At 61.1% G+C, this 15,694-nt stretch overlaps 1 protein-coding gene across 1 annotated transcript in view; it reads right to left on the reverse strand.

Moving 5' to 3' along the window:
* SACK1G (scaffolding CK1 anchoring protein G) overlaps positions 1-15,694 on the reverse strand; it is a 29,855-nt gene that overhangs the window by 13,621 nt on the left and 540 nt on the right. The window contains exons 2-3 of the mRNA XM_081805628.1: positions 15,019-15,681; positions 2,478-2,645 (exon numbers count right to left, since the gene is read on the reverse strand). Of these exons, the coding sequence (XP_081661754.1) occupies positions 2,478-2,645; positions 15,019-15,540 (690 nt within the window). The 5' untranslated portion in view covers positions 15,541-15,681. The remainder of the gene's footprint in view (positions 1-2,477; positions 2,646-15,018; positions 15,682-15,694) is intronic.

Here is a 15,694-nt window from a genome sequence, read left to right on the forward strand (position 1 = left end):
AGGGAGGTAGACCAAGCAGGCAGGCCCTCGACAACGTGACACTTGGCCAGGGCCAGGCTCACAGGAGCCTCTGGCCACCTGCCCAGGCTGTGGAGGGGACGGGCTCAACAGCAAGAGTGAGGAGGTCAGGGTCACCCATTCATTCCCATGAAGGGGCCCGACTCTCCGTGGCGTCCGGCTCCTGGGCACATCACTGCAGGGAGGTGGTGAGCAGGGACCCCTGGTTCGAGCTGCCCCGCCCCTGCTTCGGGCTATGGTCTCATTTCAGCCTAAAGTGTGGGGAGAGGCCGCATACCGCACCCTCCCCTGCCTGGGGCCTGGGGTTTATAATTCCTTAGAGCCAGCAACTGCCTAACTGCCCTTACTTAGCACGCAGAACGCTTTTATAACCATTGTCTCCTCTAATTTCATCCTCAAACAACCCTATTAGGCCACGAGGCGCTGGAGGCGCAGGCAGGTGGAGCCACGTGCCCCAGTCCCACAGTGGGTCAGCACGGTGAGCCTCCGTGGGCAGCACTGGGACTGCCCCAATGGCAGGTGCATCCTCAGCCAGGGGTGTCAGGCACCGAGGATCGTGCCCTCCTGGTCTGTGCCAACTTCTCATTTCTGGCGGTCAGGCTCAGCCGCTGACTTGGCGGAATGCCTCTGGGCGAGCCACAGCCTCCCTGAGGCCTCAGTTTCCCCACCTGCCACGTGGGAGCCTCGGCCGGGGGGCCCTCAAGGCCCAGCTTGGGCATTCCAGGCCCCTAGGAAGCTGCGGGGCTGCAGCAGATTCTGAGCCCCCCGATCACACCAGGGAACAGAAGGCAGGGTAGGTGGGCGGGCAGTGAGGGCCAGGAACCAACCTCCCAGGGAGGGAGCCGAGCAGCCCCTGGGGCCACGTGCTCCGCCCAGTCCTGCCTGCCTCCCACTTCCCAGGAGCTCCGGAAGCTCTGAGCAGGCTTAACACTTGAGATTTCCCTGCCGAGAAGACACACCAGACAGGGGTGAGGCCAGTCCCAGGTTCAGATCCCGCTTGGCATGGACAAGCCCACTCCCTGCGTCTTCATCCCACACGAGGCACGCATGCGGGGGCTGAGCCACGTGACGTGTGTAAAGCACCCACTGGGCTCACGGCAGGATGTGGGGGGCAGGGGGGCGCCCAGAGGTTCTCTGATCTGCTGCCCACGGGGCAGAGGCTTCTGCAAGTCACCTTTCAAGAGACGCCTTTTCTACACTCCGGACCTCTCCAGCATGAGCTGTCTGTCCCGGGAGTCCATTCTCGGTGCTAATTACACGGCGGGCAGCGCGCGGGGTGAGCGTGGGGCTTGGGGTCAACCCACCAGGGAGACCACATAAAAATGTCCCAACAGCCACAGACTCGCTGCCCAGAGAGCTCATAGCCACTTGAAAGGGCTCAGCTGGGATGGGTGGGCATACCTGACGAATACCAACAAATTACAGGCGCAGGAGCCCAGCCCCTTGTTAACCAGCCTGGCGTCGCCCCTTCTCCCGCGATCGTGTTCAGATCACAGGCCGGAAGCCCAAGGAAATCTGACCGGTCAGGAGCAGCTCTGGTGCTGGCCCCCACTCCCCTTATGCTTAACTTACTGGCAGCGAGTGACACCTGGACAAATTAACCAGTCAAGTGCCCGCTCTTGTCATGCATACTGATCCGTACTCTCTGGGGACCGTGCTGCACACAGCAGGGGCCGAGCGACAGCTGGGTGGAAGGAGGGCTCCTCCTGCCCCCAAACACGGGATCAAATTTAGGCTGAGTGCAAGAGCACAGCGACAGTGGCCCACCTGCCCCTCTTCGGGACCAGAGAGATCCTGGAGCCCAGAGACAGGCAGTGATGAGCTCAAGGACACACAGCAAAGGGCTGCTAAGAACCCAGGTTCATCCTGATCCCTCCCCCTCTGCTCCATTGTGTCCTTCCCTAGAAAGCCCTTTCTACCCTGCTCTCCCTCCTCAAATTTATTTCAAGTCTGCAGCCATCAGGGAAGCCTTCCCTGACCCCAGCCCGAGGAAGCTGCCTCTGCCAGAGCCAGATTCTAAAAGGGGTGGGTAGAACATCATACAGAGAAAGATTCTGGCTTCAGCCCAAGAAATAACTTCCTGGGAGTCAGAGCTCTCCAGATAGGATGTGAGCTGCGGGAGCCTGGGTGGTGAGCACCCTGTCACTGGAGGTGTGCAAGCAAAGACAGGGAATCAACGTGGCCTGGGCTGCTCGGAAATCATACGTGATAAAGCACCTTGCCTCGGCTCCAGGACCGGATTAGCCCTTAACCAGCGTTTATCTTATCTCTGACGGTCGGAGGTGGTGTCCTGTCCCTCTGGGTGGTCAGGCAGAGGTCAGGTGACCGCTTGGCAGGAGGCTCTAGGATGACTGACCTCTCTGTGCCCAGCATAGGGCTCCATCCCTAGGAGGCAGGTGCTGCAAGTGTTTGTGGACCCACCGAATGACCGCTCGGTCATTCCGGACCAGCCAGCTCACCTTGAGGTGCCCCAGGTGCATGCGGGCCCGCTCACACATGTGCAGGAAGTACTTGACGTTACTCTCGTCCACGATGATGTACACGGCCACCTTCCTCTTGAAGCCGGCGTCCAGCAGGTCCTTGAAGATGTCCACGTCGGTGAACATGTCCATGACCACGGCTATCACCTGCGAGCAGGAAGAGACCAGGGCTTTGGGTGGCAAGGCAGCGGGGACTGGCGCTCGGCAGAACGCACAGCCCTCCACACCCACCGCCCTCTCTGGGCGCCCCTGCTAGCCCTGCCCCACCCCCAGCCTCAGCACTGGGACTGGGCAGCGATGGGCTGGGGGCCTCTCTGGTCCCGAAGTTCTAGGGTTCAAGATTCTCCATCGGTGGCGCAGACTGGACTTCCTGGAGCCGCGGGCCTGGAGAAGCACATTCGGCAGGCCCTCTGTCTCTGTAGTACAAGACGACAGAAAACAAAGCCCCGTCTCCTGGCCGGTGAGGCCCGTGGAGGGAGGAGAGAATGCCTGGGAGCCAGGCAGGGTCTGCATCCTGAGGTTGGGAGCGTGCTGGGGCCAGCCCCCAGGGCAGCCTGCCTTCCTCGTGGGTATCAGGGCTTGGCACGGGGGCGCCCCGTTTTGGTCCCTTCCTGGCTTGCATTCCCGAGCCCGAGCAGCCCACACCTTCACCTGCCACCAGCCACCCTGAGATGCCGAGGTGGACCAGATGTGTCAACAGCCAGAAGGGCAGCAGCTGGTACAGGTGTTCTTGAAGTCACCTGCGCGTCCCTTTCTGGCGCGGACTTGGCCAGGCTTCCCGCTACCACCTCTCCTGTCTGTCTGAACGGAGCCCAAACCAGCAGGTGTGCTCTATTATGTGACAACAGCGGACCTCCAGCCTCCTGGACCTGGCTCAGGGTGGGGCCCCAGAGGTCAGAGTGCATCCAGCCCAAGCCCTAGCCCCACGTGGGCAGTGACAGGCAGAGGAGAACAGGGTGGTTGGGATGAGCTCACCTGCCTTGGGGGTAGTCAGCAGATGCTTGGGACGGCTGGGGCTCAGTGACCATCTCTGGCCCTCTCTCTCGTCCCCCCCTCCCCATCCAACTGGGCAGCCAAGGGGAGCATATGGGGGGGTCTGGGCCTGAGGTGGACAACCAACACAGACATCCAGCCCCCCCAGCCCTTCGAGACCGGCGCCACTGCCCTGTCCAGGGCCTGAGAATCTTCTGGAGAAGACTTAAGAGGCCAGGGACTTGGCCTTACAATGAGCTGGGAGTGGTCAGGCTAGAACCTACCCAGGCCAGCTAGGGAGCCAAGTTCACCCCCCACCCCCACCGCGAGGGTGGCCCAACAGGCTCCCCTCACTGGGATCTGTAGGCGCAGGGTGAAGGACAGGCAGACTGGGGCCTGCTGGGGATGAGTCCACACACTCCGGTGAGCTCACCCAGCTGGCCTCTGCAGGCCCATGTGGGCTCCTCCCTGCCCTGCCCTGCCCTGCCCAGGACACGATCTGTGTGACCCTGAGCAAAGACACCTAGCTTCTCCGGGCCCAGCTCTCTCTGTGGTCCAATGGGGGCAGGGGAGCTGTAGGACCAGCCGGGCTCCATCATGGCTGAGGCCCAGGATTCACTCCATTCTCTGGGGGACAACCGCTCGCTGGCTTTGGGTCTCTGAAGGGCTGTTTCAGGTGGGGCAGAGGGCGTGGCTACAGGCCAGGCAGGGGCTAGGACAAGCAAGGGGAAGCCAACAGAGGCAGATGTTGGGGCCAGTTGAGGAGGCGCTTTCTGCCCCAGAGTGCGGCAGGGGTCTTGATAGGGAATGAGCTCCCCATCCCAGGAGGTGTTTAAGGAAAGGCCAGAGATCGCTTAGCAAGGAGGTGGCTGAGGGGACAGATGAGACACAAGGATGGCCGGGTGGGCTCACGATGGCCTTAGATTTCACCAGTTGAACGTGAGACCTTGAGGTGGGTGGGGTGGTAGTGGGGACTTCCTCACCTGGGCCCCCCCAGCCCCAGAGCCAGCCCTGGGAACCCCTTGGATAAGGCGCTCCTGGAGGCAAACAGCTTCACGTGCCACCCCGGAAAGGGCGCAGCCAACACGTTTCTCCTTGGAGGCAGACATCACATCACCCCTTGCTCCCTTGTCACCGCCATCCCCCACCAGATTGGTCAGGCCCGCTTCCAGGCCCCACCTGCCATGGCAGATGGGGACTTGCCCTGGGCCTGGGCTGGGGGACATGCCCCAGCAGGACCCACTCCTCCTGTGTCCTTCCCCACGTCTCCCTCCAGCAGGTAGCGGACCAGATCTGCTGTTGGGCTGGATCTGTTGGGGCCTGCCCCCCCATGGTGGGTCCCTTCCATGGGGCCCTGGGGCTGAGCTCTGGCTCTCCCGGGGTACTGGGTTCGGTGCCAGGCGGCGGTCAGAGGAGGGCTTGTAACAGGAGCCAGCAGATGCTGGGAGTGGGGAGGGGTGCTTGGCGCTCCCTAGGCACTGGGATGATGCTGGGGGAGGGGGCCGGGTGCTCCCCATGGAGGACCCCACAGCTTGTCCAGTCTGAGCCACAGAGGTTTCTTGGAAGCCCCCCCCCCATCGTGCATGCTGTTCCCCGTTCTGTACATGGGAGAGCTGGGGCCGGACGCGGAAGGCTGGAACCCGGGTCTTGTGCTGCAGGATGGTGTAACGTTCAGTCCTCAAACACGCAGTGAGGCAGCGGTCGCTGCTCCCATTTCACAGATGAGGAAACTGAGGCATGGAGGGATTCACTCCCTTGCCTAATTATCTTGGGTGGCCCAGCTGGCCCGTGACACTGTGACTTCATCCAGGGCAGAGCCCCCATTCGGAGCCAGCGTGGGGCCTGGTCTACGGCAGGCCTCGGGGGGCTGCTGTCAACTGAGAATGTGACCAAATGGTCTGAGTCGCGGGAATGAGGGAAGCCCGGGACAAGCCACGGCCCCTCTCGGGCCCTTGGTTTCGGCATCTGCCCAACGGGGATGTCAGCCTGGCTCACTGCTACGGTCTCTCCCGCCCGCACGTCGTGGCCGGAGCCCAAAGCTGCCGGCCCCACCTGGAGGCGTACAAGCAGCTGCCCCCTGCAGCCCCAGCTCGCACAGACCCCGCAGGGGTCCCGGGCAAGGCCAGGGCCAAAGCCGTGCAGGCAATGAAGGGGAGGCTGGAATCTGGAGACTACCCTTGCCCCGCCGTGTGTTAAGAGACTGCACTGGGCAAGAGGCAGGTGGCCTGGGTCCCCGCGTTGAAGCTCACACCTCTTGACCACAGGAACCAGTGTGTCCGTGTGAGCATCGGACCAACTGCCCAGTTGCCAGGGGGTGGGGTCGGCAGGCACGTGCGCATCCTGTATCCCAGGCTGGGCGTCGCTGGGGAACCAATGGGACAGTGCCAGCCCAATACAGAACCGGCACAGAATGCACGGGCCGGCTCCCAAGGGAAGGAAGGTCTCCGGGGGTCCCTGTGCGGAAAGTCCTTGCTTGAAGAAAGGCACAGAACCAGGAGGGGCCAGACACCTGTGACAACCATCCCGGTTCTCAGCCCCAAAGGGCAGCGCAGTGGGGTCTGGATGATACCTAGGGGGAGCCGGAGGATGGCTGTGCCCCAGACAGGGGCCAGCCACGCAGTATAGAAGTGGGTGAGGCTAGAGCAGAGGGGAACATGGCAGGATCAATACAGGCACTGGGCTTGAGCGCGCTTTAGACCCAAATGACCCCTGGCCTCTCTGGGGGGCGGGGGGCGGCGGTATATGCAAGCTCCCAAAATACGTCCCTCCAGTGGTTCCCCACACCTCCTTTTCCCACGCCCTCCCCATCCAATCTCTGGCACGGCCTCCCACGCCCCCAGCACGAGCACTTTCATTGTTCAGGTGGTTACTGGGGGAACTTGAACAAAGGGGGGGGCAGCGTCTGAGCCACGCTCCCAGCTGCTCCCTGCCATTCGGGCATGCACCACGTCTGCATTTCTGGAAATGCCGCAGCAAACCGACCGAGTGGCATGCCGTCTCCTGAAGGCCTGGACTCTGAGAGCCAGGTCAGGGTCCAGCAGGTTCCCACCTGGAGCTCCCTCTCTAACACCTTCCCCACCGTCCCTGGCCACGGAGCTGCGTGGAGGAGGCTCAGAGGGAGGCAGCTCTGGTCTCTCCCTTCAAAGTGCTCCAGAGCAGACAGGGGAGACAGACAAGCCCCATCCACCCTGCAGCCCAGAAGCAGCCACGGAAACAGGGCACTGCAAGCACACAAGTTCCTGACCCTCTGTGGGCCTCGTGTCACCACCTGCAAAGTGTCGGAGGTGAAGAGAACCTCAGAGCTCTGGGTCTGTCCCACTAAGGCCCCGATGGGCACCCAGATGGTGGTGGCATGCGCTGCAGAGTGTCCTGGGAAGACGCGTGACCTCAGGCAAGAGCCTTAGTCTCCTCAGGGGGCGGTAAAATGCCCACCTGCACAGATGAGATCAGCCCCAGGATTGCCTCAGCTACCTCCGAGTCTGGCAGTCTCCCTGAGTTGAGGAGACAGGGTGTGCTCAGAGCACAGTTGCCAGAATTTTCAGAATGGAGGAAAGAGGGCTGCAGGGAGCGAACACCAGACACCTACACAGGGTGTCCCCTTGAGCCTTCAGCTGGTGACTGAGCATCACGTGCATGGAGGAGACCATCCAGGCTGGGACAAAACTGCTGGAAAAAGGCAGCTGGAACGGTCACCGGTGCTCACGCAGGATTTAGGAGTCATTTACAATCCCCCCACCCCCACCCCTGGCTACAGTGCAGACCCGTCTAAAATTCAGGGCCTGCGGGAGAGTCCTCAGAAGGGTATTACCTGAGTAGTGGGCAAATAAGCCCTAGACCAGAGGCCAACAAACTTTCTGTAAAGGCCACGTGGTAAATACTTCAGGCTTTGCAGGCCACATGGCTCTAACACCCTCAACTCTGCCGTGATAGCATGTGGTCCATGGTCCAACTCTGACCCTGGGCTAAATCTGCTCTGGTCCCACCTAATAAAGCTTAAAAAACACCAAACTGAACCTCGAGATGTGAAACTAGTCAACAATTAAGATGAAAAATACACTGGATGGGATGAATACCAGATTAGACACCACAGAAGAAACAATGAGTGAACTTGAAGACACATCAATAGAAATGATCCAAAATGACCCATGGAAAGGGACTGACAAACCAGGATCGGCTCAGAGCATCAGTGAATGGGGATCTAGAGGATCTAGGATACACATAACTGGAGTCTCAAAAGGTGCCGAGGTGGAGAAGGGGTGGGGAAGACAGAAAAATGAAAAAAATAATGTCCATCATTTTTCCACATTTCAAGAAAACTATCCATCCACGGTCGCGGAAGTTCAGTGAGTTCCAGGCAGAAGAGACAGGAAGAAAACCTCACTGAGGGACATCAAAATCACATCTGAAAAGCAGCCAGAGAGAAAAAGACCTTCACATAATGAGGAACAGAGATAAGTAGGCTTCTCCGCAGAATCACCATAAGCCGGGGAACACGGGAGCAACATCTTTAAGGCACTAAATGCAGAAGCAGTTACCCTAGAGTTCTCTGCCCCAGGAAAATAGCTTTCCAAACCAAAACCGAAATAAGGACTTTTTGAGACCTACAGATGCTGAGAGAATGCATCCCCGGGCAGACCCCGTACAGAGAAGTGATTACCAGCCCCACGTACACATGGAGGGACTGAGACTCCAGAGGACTACAGTTGTCTCCCTGGTGGAGGCACAGGCCCCCCTCCCTGACTGGAAGGGCAGAGTTACTCCCCTACCTGCCCCCACCACATACCCCCACACCCCTGCCTCCTGGCTGCAGTGCCCCCGTCTCCCATGTCCTCGACATGGCCCTGCACCCCTTCCATCCCCTGGTGCCAGCAGGATTAAGGAGGCTGAAAGGCCTAGAAGGTTCTCCACGCACTGGGGAGGACTCCTGGGAGCCCCTGGCCCCACCGTGGGGGGCATTGCTCCTGACTTCTGACACTCTCCAAACCAGTTTGCCCATCTTCTGGCTTACAAAGGCCTGTCCCCGAAGGAACAGCCTGGTCCTGCCTCCCAGGGAGGGAGTCTGCATAGGTCATCACACCTGCTGACCCCAGCCAGGGTCAGGATAACCAGGCCAGCTTTCTGACACTCACGCAGGTGTCCCTTTTCCAGGGACTAAGGATGGGCAGCAGTGACCACTCCCATTTTCCAGAGAGGGAGTCCCTGTCCCAGAGCCGCACGGTCAGCTGGTGGCAGAGGCCTCTTGCTTAGGGCTCTTCCCTTGGTAGGGGAATCCTGTGTACATCCTAGCTGACTCCACCCGCTGACCCCCAGAGCCCACCTTGGGTCCTGAAACAGACTCTTGATCATCAGCTCTGCCCGGAAGGTAAATGCCCCAGGGCCTCCTGGCTCTTCCACTCCTTCCCAGGGTGGCCCAGGGCACAGCCTCAGCTTCCCTTCTCGGTAACATGGGGGGGCGCAATGGATAACCTGAGTTTCTCCCTTCTGACATTCATCAACCCTGGCGCTTTCCCCACCCTCTGGACTATTAAAACAGAAGCCTCATTAAGGCCAATTAAAGGAGGCTCGGGCCTCCTGAGTGCCAAATGGCTGCAGCAGGATGGGGTCAAGAGGCGCATACTGGTCACGCCCAGAGCCCTCTGTCCAGCGGCCCGGCCCAGCCCAGCCCAGCAGCGTGGGCCCTGCCGTGAGTCTCCAGCCTTCCCCAGATAGACATTGGCCCCCTCACCAAGGCTCAGCCAAGCTGCAAGGGAAAGGGGCCCTGCAGAGCGTCGGGGAGGGCTGTCAGGGGCTGTGCCTGTGGATGAGCCGGGGGGACAGGCCTCGCCCCCTTCCCCTGCGAACTTCCAGGCCTGCGGGCATAAGGTCCAGCCAACCGGACCCCCACACAGTCATCAGTGAATGGCACCAGCTGAGGATTTTCAAATCGGAAAATTCGAAAGCCTGTAAAACCTCAGTTTCCCCAGGGTCCAGGAGGGACAGAAGCTGTGGTGTCATTGAGCAGCCTAATCCCCAAGGAAGACTGGCCTGGAAAGGGCTTGCTCAAGGTCACGCAGCAAGCCAGAGAAGGCTGATGCCCCTGGGCCACCTGATGCCCACTCGTCTCTACTGCATTCCAGCAAGCCCCTGCTTGAACTCCTCCAGGACGGGGAGCTCACCACTTTGCAACCCAGACTATTCCCAGAGCGAGGCTGTCAGGAGAGAGGGGAGGATGAAGGAAGAGAGGAGAGAACTCGCATTCACGAAACGCCAGCTCGGTGGCAGACACCACACTGCACCCTCTCCGCAACTTTGAGCCGGGTATCGGCAACACCGTGGCAGCGAGGGGGCAGGAACGGAGGGTGAGAGGGGCGAAGGGACCATCCTGGGGCAGCACGGCAAGGTAACAGCAGAGCTGAGGCTTGGCCATGGGTCTGCATGGTCTGGAAGTCCCTCTTCCCACCGCCCTGCACTGCCTGTAGCCTGGGAAGACACCTAAGCCTGGAGAGCACCCAGAGCCACAAAGGAGGCAGGCCAGAGCCTGCCAGGACGTGGGGCAGGGTACTGGAGTGGAGGGGCGGCCCTGCCCCGCACTCAGCATCCTCGGATCACTCAGGAGCTCATGGGTGCTCACCACTGTTACTGCTGCAAGACAAGTGTCCAATCCCCATTTTGCAGATGAAGAAACTGAGGCCCAAGGCTACGCAGCAAGGGGGTGGCTGAGCCGGACAGGAGAACCAGGGGACTGTGAGAGGACCGGCCCCTTTCTGCTGGCCCAGCCGGAAGGACTCTCGGCCTCAGGATGAGCCTGACGAACCCGGGAGACCAGGAGTGCCATGCAGGCCCGCCAGACCAGAGACCCTCCGGTGAAGGCCAGCAGGCCCTGGCCCGCTCTTAGCGCCCTAACCTCAGTATCCTCATCTGGGACATGAATACGACAGGGTCCCTGGAGGGAGGTCGGCTGCAGGAGGCTGGCAGCATGCGCCAGGCCCCGAGGTGCTGGCCCTCCTTCCTGGCAGAGCTGCTCCTGGCTCTCTTCAAACTCTCAATTAGATGCAAACGCCGTCGGGTAGGAAGCCTTTGGAGAGGATGGAGCTGACACCTGGGATTATGTTATCAGATTGTTCCCCACCTGGCAGGCAAAGGCCCTGGGCCTGGGCTGGGAATTGCTGGAGCAGGCAGGATGCACCTCTGTCACTTCTCAGCCTGAGCCTGGGCCCGGCCCCTGCTCCTTCCAGGGTCCAGCGCACGCCACATGCACTTTGGGAACAGCGCAATGGGCCATCCCTGGGGCCTCTAGAGGACAGCCTCGGTGCCACTGAGCTCAGGGGAAGTGAGAGCCCTCCCTCCTGCTCCAGAGGGACCTGCAGGGGTCTCAGCCTCCGGTCGCCCTGTTCTCCCCAGTCCCGGTGTGGTCATACTTCTACCAGCCCCCCACCGCACCCCCTCCCCTCCTCGGGAGAGCCCAGTGTTTGGGAGCCTGATGGGGACAAGCAGCCTCATGAAAGGGCTTTTACTGTCCTGAGTCAAGCTGGGGGCAGCAACCAGGCACCAATGCTCCCATTAGGGGCAGGGCCCAGAGTCCAGCCAAGACGCCGCTTCCCCTGGGGACAAGAGGCTCAGAGCCTGCAGACTAGGTTCTGGGCCCAGTTCCTCCAAGACGTCTGCCGTCTCTGAGCTGCACCAAGCCTCGGGTTCCTCATCCGCACTGAGGAGGCAATGTGTCCTTTACGCAGTCGCTGGGAGGGTTCCAGTGTAGGTAAAGTGCCCGCTCAGCACCTGGCATGTACCTGGCATTTAATGAGCGCCTCATCAAGCTGCTTTTGTTCTCCGGGAGCCAAGCCGTGAGCCAGGACATCAGCGTGTGAAGGCAGGGGGCTGACAGGAAAGACTGCGCGATTAATCAGGCATCAGGAAACCTGGTTCCAGTCTCTTGCTGCTGCGTAGCCCGAGGCAAGAAACTGAACCTCTCTGGGTCTCCGTTCCCAAGCCCGGACCCGGCAGGCACGAGAAGTGGGTTCTAGTCCAGCCTTGCACACTCACTCTCCCTCGTACTCCCTCAGTGTCCTCACCTGCACACGATTCACCCCTGCCCCTGGGAGCTTCCCCGGACTGTCTGGGGTTGGCGAAGGGATCCCACTAGGGGCCTGCTGGGGGCACCCCCCGCCACCGCAGCCCCCTCCAGGACCCAGCCCAGCCTCACCCCTCTCTCTCGGAGGCTGCAGTCAAGCAAGGCTGGGGCTCATCCCTCCTAGGCATGATGCTACAGGCCCGACCTCTGGTATGCAGTTGGAACCCCGAAGCAGGTTTTTCCCCAGGTAAATCACTGGTCCCGGGGAGGAGGGGGGGCTCTGTCTCAGACACTTAGAGCCCACTGGGGCTGGAAGACAGCTCACAGAGCACAGGCTGCCTGCTCAGCGCCGTAGAGCCAGTTCAGTTAGACCCAGGACCCAATCTTCAGTGCCCGTACCCATTCTACAGATGAGATGACTGGGGCTCCGAGAAGAGCTGGGGCTTGTCCCGGGTCCCCCAGCAGTGGAGGAAGAGCAGGGACTCTGGGCTCCTTGTACTGTGGCCCCCTAGTTTCGTTCTAGTGTTTTGGGAAAGGGGGGAGTTCAGCAGCCTCGCCGGGAACACAGCCTCTCCCTGGCGGCCACGCTGGGACGGGCTGAGTGTGTGCTATGTCATTTCCCTGCCCCAGGGTCTGCCTGCCGTGCTGACGGGCCAGGCAGAGGAGGAGGAGGAGGTGGGCCGGGCCGCCCTGAGTCAGCACCAGCAGCCCCAGCCCAGGTGCCCCGGTGGGCAGGGGGTCAGTGTTCGGGCCAAGCAACCGGACAGCGGGCCCCCCATCCCAGGCCTGGGGAGGGCGGAGTGTTCTCCTCACATTGCTGCTGGGGGGGTGGGGGAGGACACGGGGGCGAAGGTAAAGAGGTGATTCACGGGGAGAGAGAAGGCAGGCAGAGCTCCCGGGGGCGGCGGGCGGGCAGGCCAGGCAAAGCACCTCGTCAGCATCCGCCGTCAGCATCCGTCAGCGGCTCGGCCCAGCGCTGGAGCCTGGGAAGCCGCAGGAGCAGGGCAGACGGGAGGGTTGCAGGCCGCGTGGCCGAGCTGCCCCTCCCTGCCCTGCCTGTCACCGTGTTCTGTCAAGGCCAGGATGGGCAGGGGACCCGTCCTGGAGTCTAAGGACAACACAGGCCTGGTCCCCACCCCGCCACCCAAGAACTAGCTAGGTGACATCGGCAGGGACGAACCAGTCGGGCCTCAGTTTCTACATCTGGAAAATGGGCAGATCCCACTGGCTGAAATTATGAAGTGCCTCACGCTCAAAAACCAGTAGCTAGTGTCATTACGCCCGCCCCCCCCCCACACACACACCAAGCTGGCCTCGGGTCCCTGGATGGATGTGACAGGGAAGCACAAAGGATGGAAAGCAGGGGCGTGGCTCACCATGGCGCTGGGGGTGTGAACAAGTCCCTCTTCTCTGTGCTGTCATCTGAAAGACCCCAGATCCTCCTGCTGGGTCCGAGAGTAGCAGGCAGTCTCAGCAGTGGGCCCCCATTCTCAGAGGGGTCAGGCAGCAATGCCAGCTGGTCAGGGGGCCCCGCCGACGGTGGTACCACACAGACCGGGGTTCCAACCCGAGATGGACCTCACCCTGCCATGTCACCTTAGACAGGCGACGCCAACAGCCTGGTGGGGCTTTTGTGGGGAGCAAATGAAGTTACAAGAGGCCCACGGGACTGCATGGGGTGGCTGGGTCTCAGCCCTGGCCACAGACACGTGGGGAGGATGCCCTGCTGCCCAGCCTGGCCCTGGGTGCCCCTATCTGGCCCCATCACTGGGCCAGGCCATCAGTCTTCCTGTCTGGGGCAGATTAGACTTGCTGGCTGTTCCCATGCCGAGCAGGGATCTGGTGCCAGTCTCCTTCCTACTCCTGGTGGGGAGGAGACGGGTGGAGGAGGCAGAACCCTGGCACAGCAGGTCAGGGCCTCAGTTTCCCCATTTTTAAAAAAGGGGTCATGGGATCCCAACAGGCCCTCCCAGAGGACTGGGTTCCACGACCTCAAGTCAGACATGACGTCAGCTGCACCTGCCTACCCCCTAGCAGCTGTGGGGCGGATTATTCAGCCCAAGGGCTACGAAGGCCCCTTCCTCCTCCCACTTTCCCTCCTCTTCCTGCAACTCTTCCTCACTCCGGTCACCCGATTCCATCTTCACAACGGCCAAAGACGCAGCTCCGTCCTCACCTCCACTTTACACACCAGAAACCCAAACCCCAAAGCTGCCTGGGATCAGGCCAAGAGCCAGGCTCCGAGACACAGGCTCTCCGACTCTGCCAGCCCCCTCAGGGGACAGGCACTCCACCTTTCTAGAAACCTAACCCATGGCCACCTTGTCAGCTCCTGACCCACTTCTGGTTTCTCGGCCTAAGAGTTTCCCCAGGCCCTGTCAGCCAGGATGGTCCCCAAAGCCAGCGTTCTGGGCTCGTACGATCTGCTGCCCTGCTCTGGGCCTGGCAAAGGGTTAGACTCTGCTAGAAATACCTCCACCAGCACAGACGTTGCTAATCAGTCACCACCCTCTACTGAGCTCAGACCTGGTCTCAGAATCTTTCTCAGCACAGCTCGCTTGGGCAGGCTTTATCAATCAGCTCGCGATGTGCTCTGAAACCACGGGAAGGCACTTCCCCTCGGCAGGAAGACGCACCAGCTCATGGCCTGGCTCGGCACGTGGTGAGCACCCCTTCTCAGGATGTGCGTCAGTGTGTCGGCTGAGAATGACTACCCACACCAGGAATGCTGCCCATCGTGGCCGGGGTAGAGAAGAAGCAACCCTTGGGGTCCTTTCACTGGCAGAATTCAACCCAGGTGGGCAACCCTCAGCTGACTTCACTGCGCTTCCACCCAAGGACCATCCCCGCCCCCTACATCCCAGCCTGGGAAGATTCTGCATTACAAAGCTCACAAAGAGGCTCAGAGAGGGTGAGCAAGTCACTCTCTGCTGCCCAGCGCAGCCAGGAAATAGACACATTTGAACTTGGACCTCCAGGCCAGCCTCAGATGGACCCAGGCTACTTTTTAGTCTCCGTGCCTCCTCCACCACTCCAGACTCTCTCCACCACCCAAGAAAAGCAACAACAGTGTTTCACGGCGTGCGTGAGAGCTTCCTGCTTCGCAGGAATGAATCAGAGTCCTGTCGAGGGACAGTAAGTGAGAGAAAACCCCGAGATTCCTCCCTGCCCCACCCCATCACAGCACTTTCTTCTGGAGAAACTGCTTGCCTGCCGGGTCTGGGGAAATCAGAATGCGCACCGCCCCCCAACAATGCACAAAGGCCCTTTGAGATGGGGCAGCCCATGGTCACCCGCCAGAGGACCCAGGTACCCTATCCCTGTGCAAAGACACCGAGGAATCCCAGGAGGGCAGGGGAGGAGGCAGGCAAAGAGAACCACGGGGGGACGGTGTTTCGGTCTCCGTATTGGTGCTGTGAGTGAACGCGCACTGAATTGGCAGAGATGCTGGGGACCGGCTTCCCCTCGGGGGGACCACCCCCCCCCCAGCAGCTGGCTCACCTTCTGGGCCTGGCTGATCATCTTTCGCACCACCTCTTTGATGTGGGCCTGCCCATCGATGGGGGGCTGCATGTAGACACTGGCCCGGGTCACACCACGGTAGGCGATGGTGTCAGGCCAGCCCAGGTCCAGCTGGGGGATGGATCGGTCCGACTTCTGGGGCCAGTACTCCAGAGAGGGCAGTGGCTCGGCCTCAATGGGGTCCCCACCCGCCCTGCTGGCCTCCTCGCTGTCGCCAACGCCATTGTCTTCAGGACCCCGGGGCCGGCCGGCACCCCTCGGATCCTCGGAGCCTGGGTCATACACCTCAATGGTCTCCAGGATGCGCCTGAGCTCCAGCTCCGACAGGAAGTCCCGAATGTTCTCCCGATTCAGCACCTCATAGAAAGCCTCCCTGCCGCGGGCCACCAGGGCCTCCAGGGCCAGCCGCTGCTCCTCGCTGTAGAAGAACTCGGGCTTGGACTCACTGGAGCGCCAGTTGACGTGGTTGTCGTCCAGACACTGCACCTGGGAGAAGGCCATGTTGCCACTGCCCCGACGCCTGTGGCGGGGTGGGCGGGCGACAGAGCACTCGGCAAGGTCGGGCTCCGGACTCCGGCCCGACTTCGGCCCAGCGCACTCTGGGGCTCCACCTGTGCCTCAAGAGCTCTGCCCATAGGGAGCCTGCGGGAGAGGC

This window comes from Leptonychotes weddellii, chromosome 15 (genome assembly GCF_054177405.1).
Source record: "Leptonychotes weddellii isolate Sample4059 chromosome 15, ASM5417740v2, whole genome shotgun sequence".
Classification (NCBI taxonomy): Eukaryota; Metazoa; Chordata; class Mammalia; order Carnivora; family Phocidae; genus Leptonychotes; species Leptonychotes weddellii.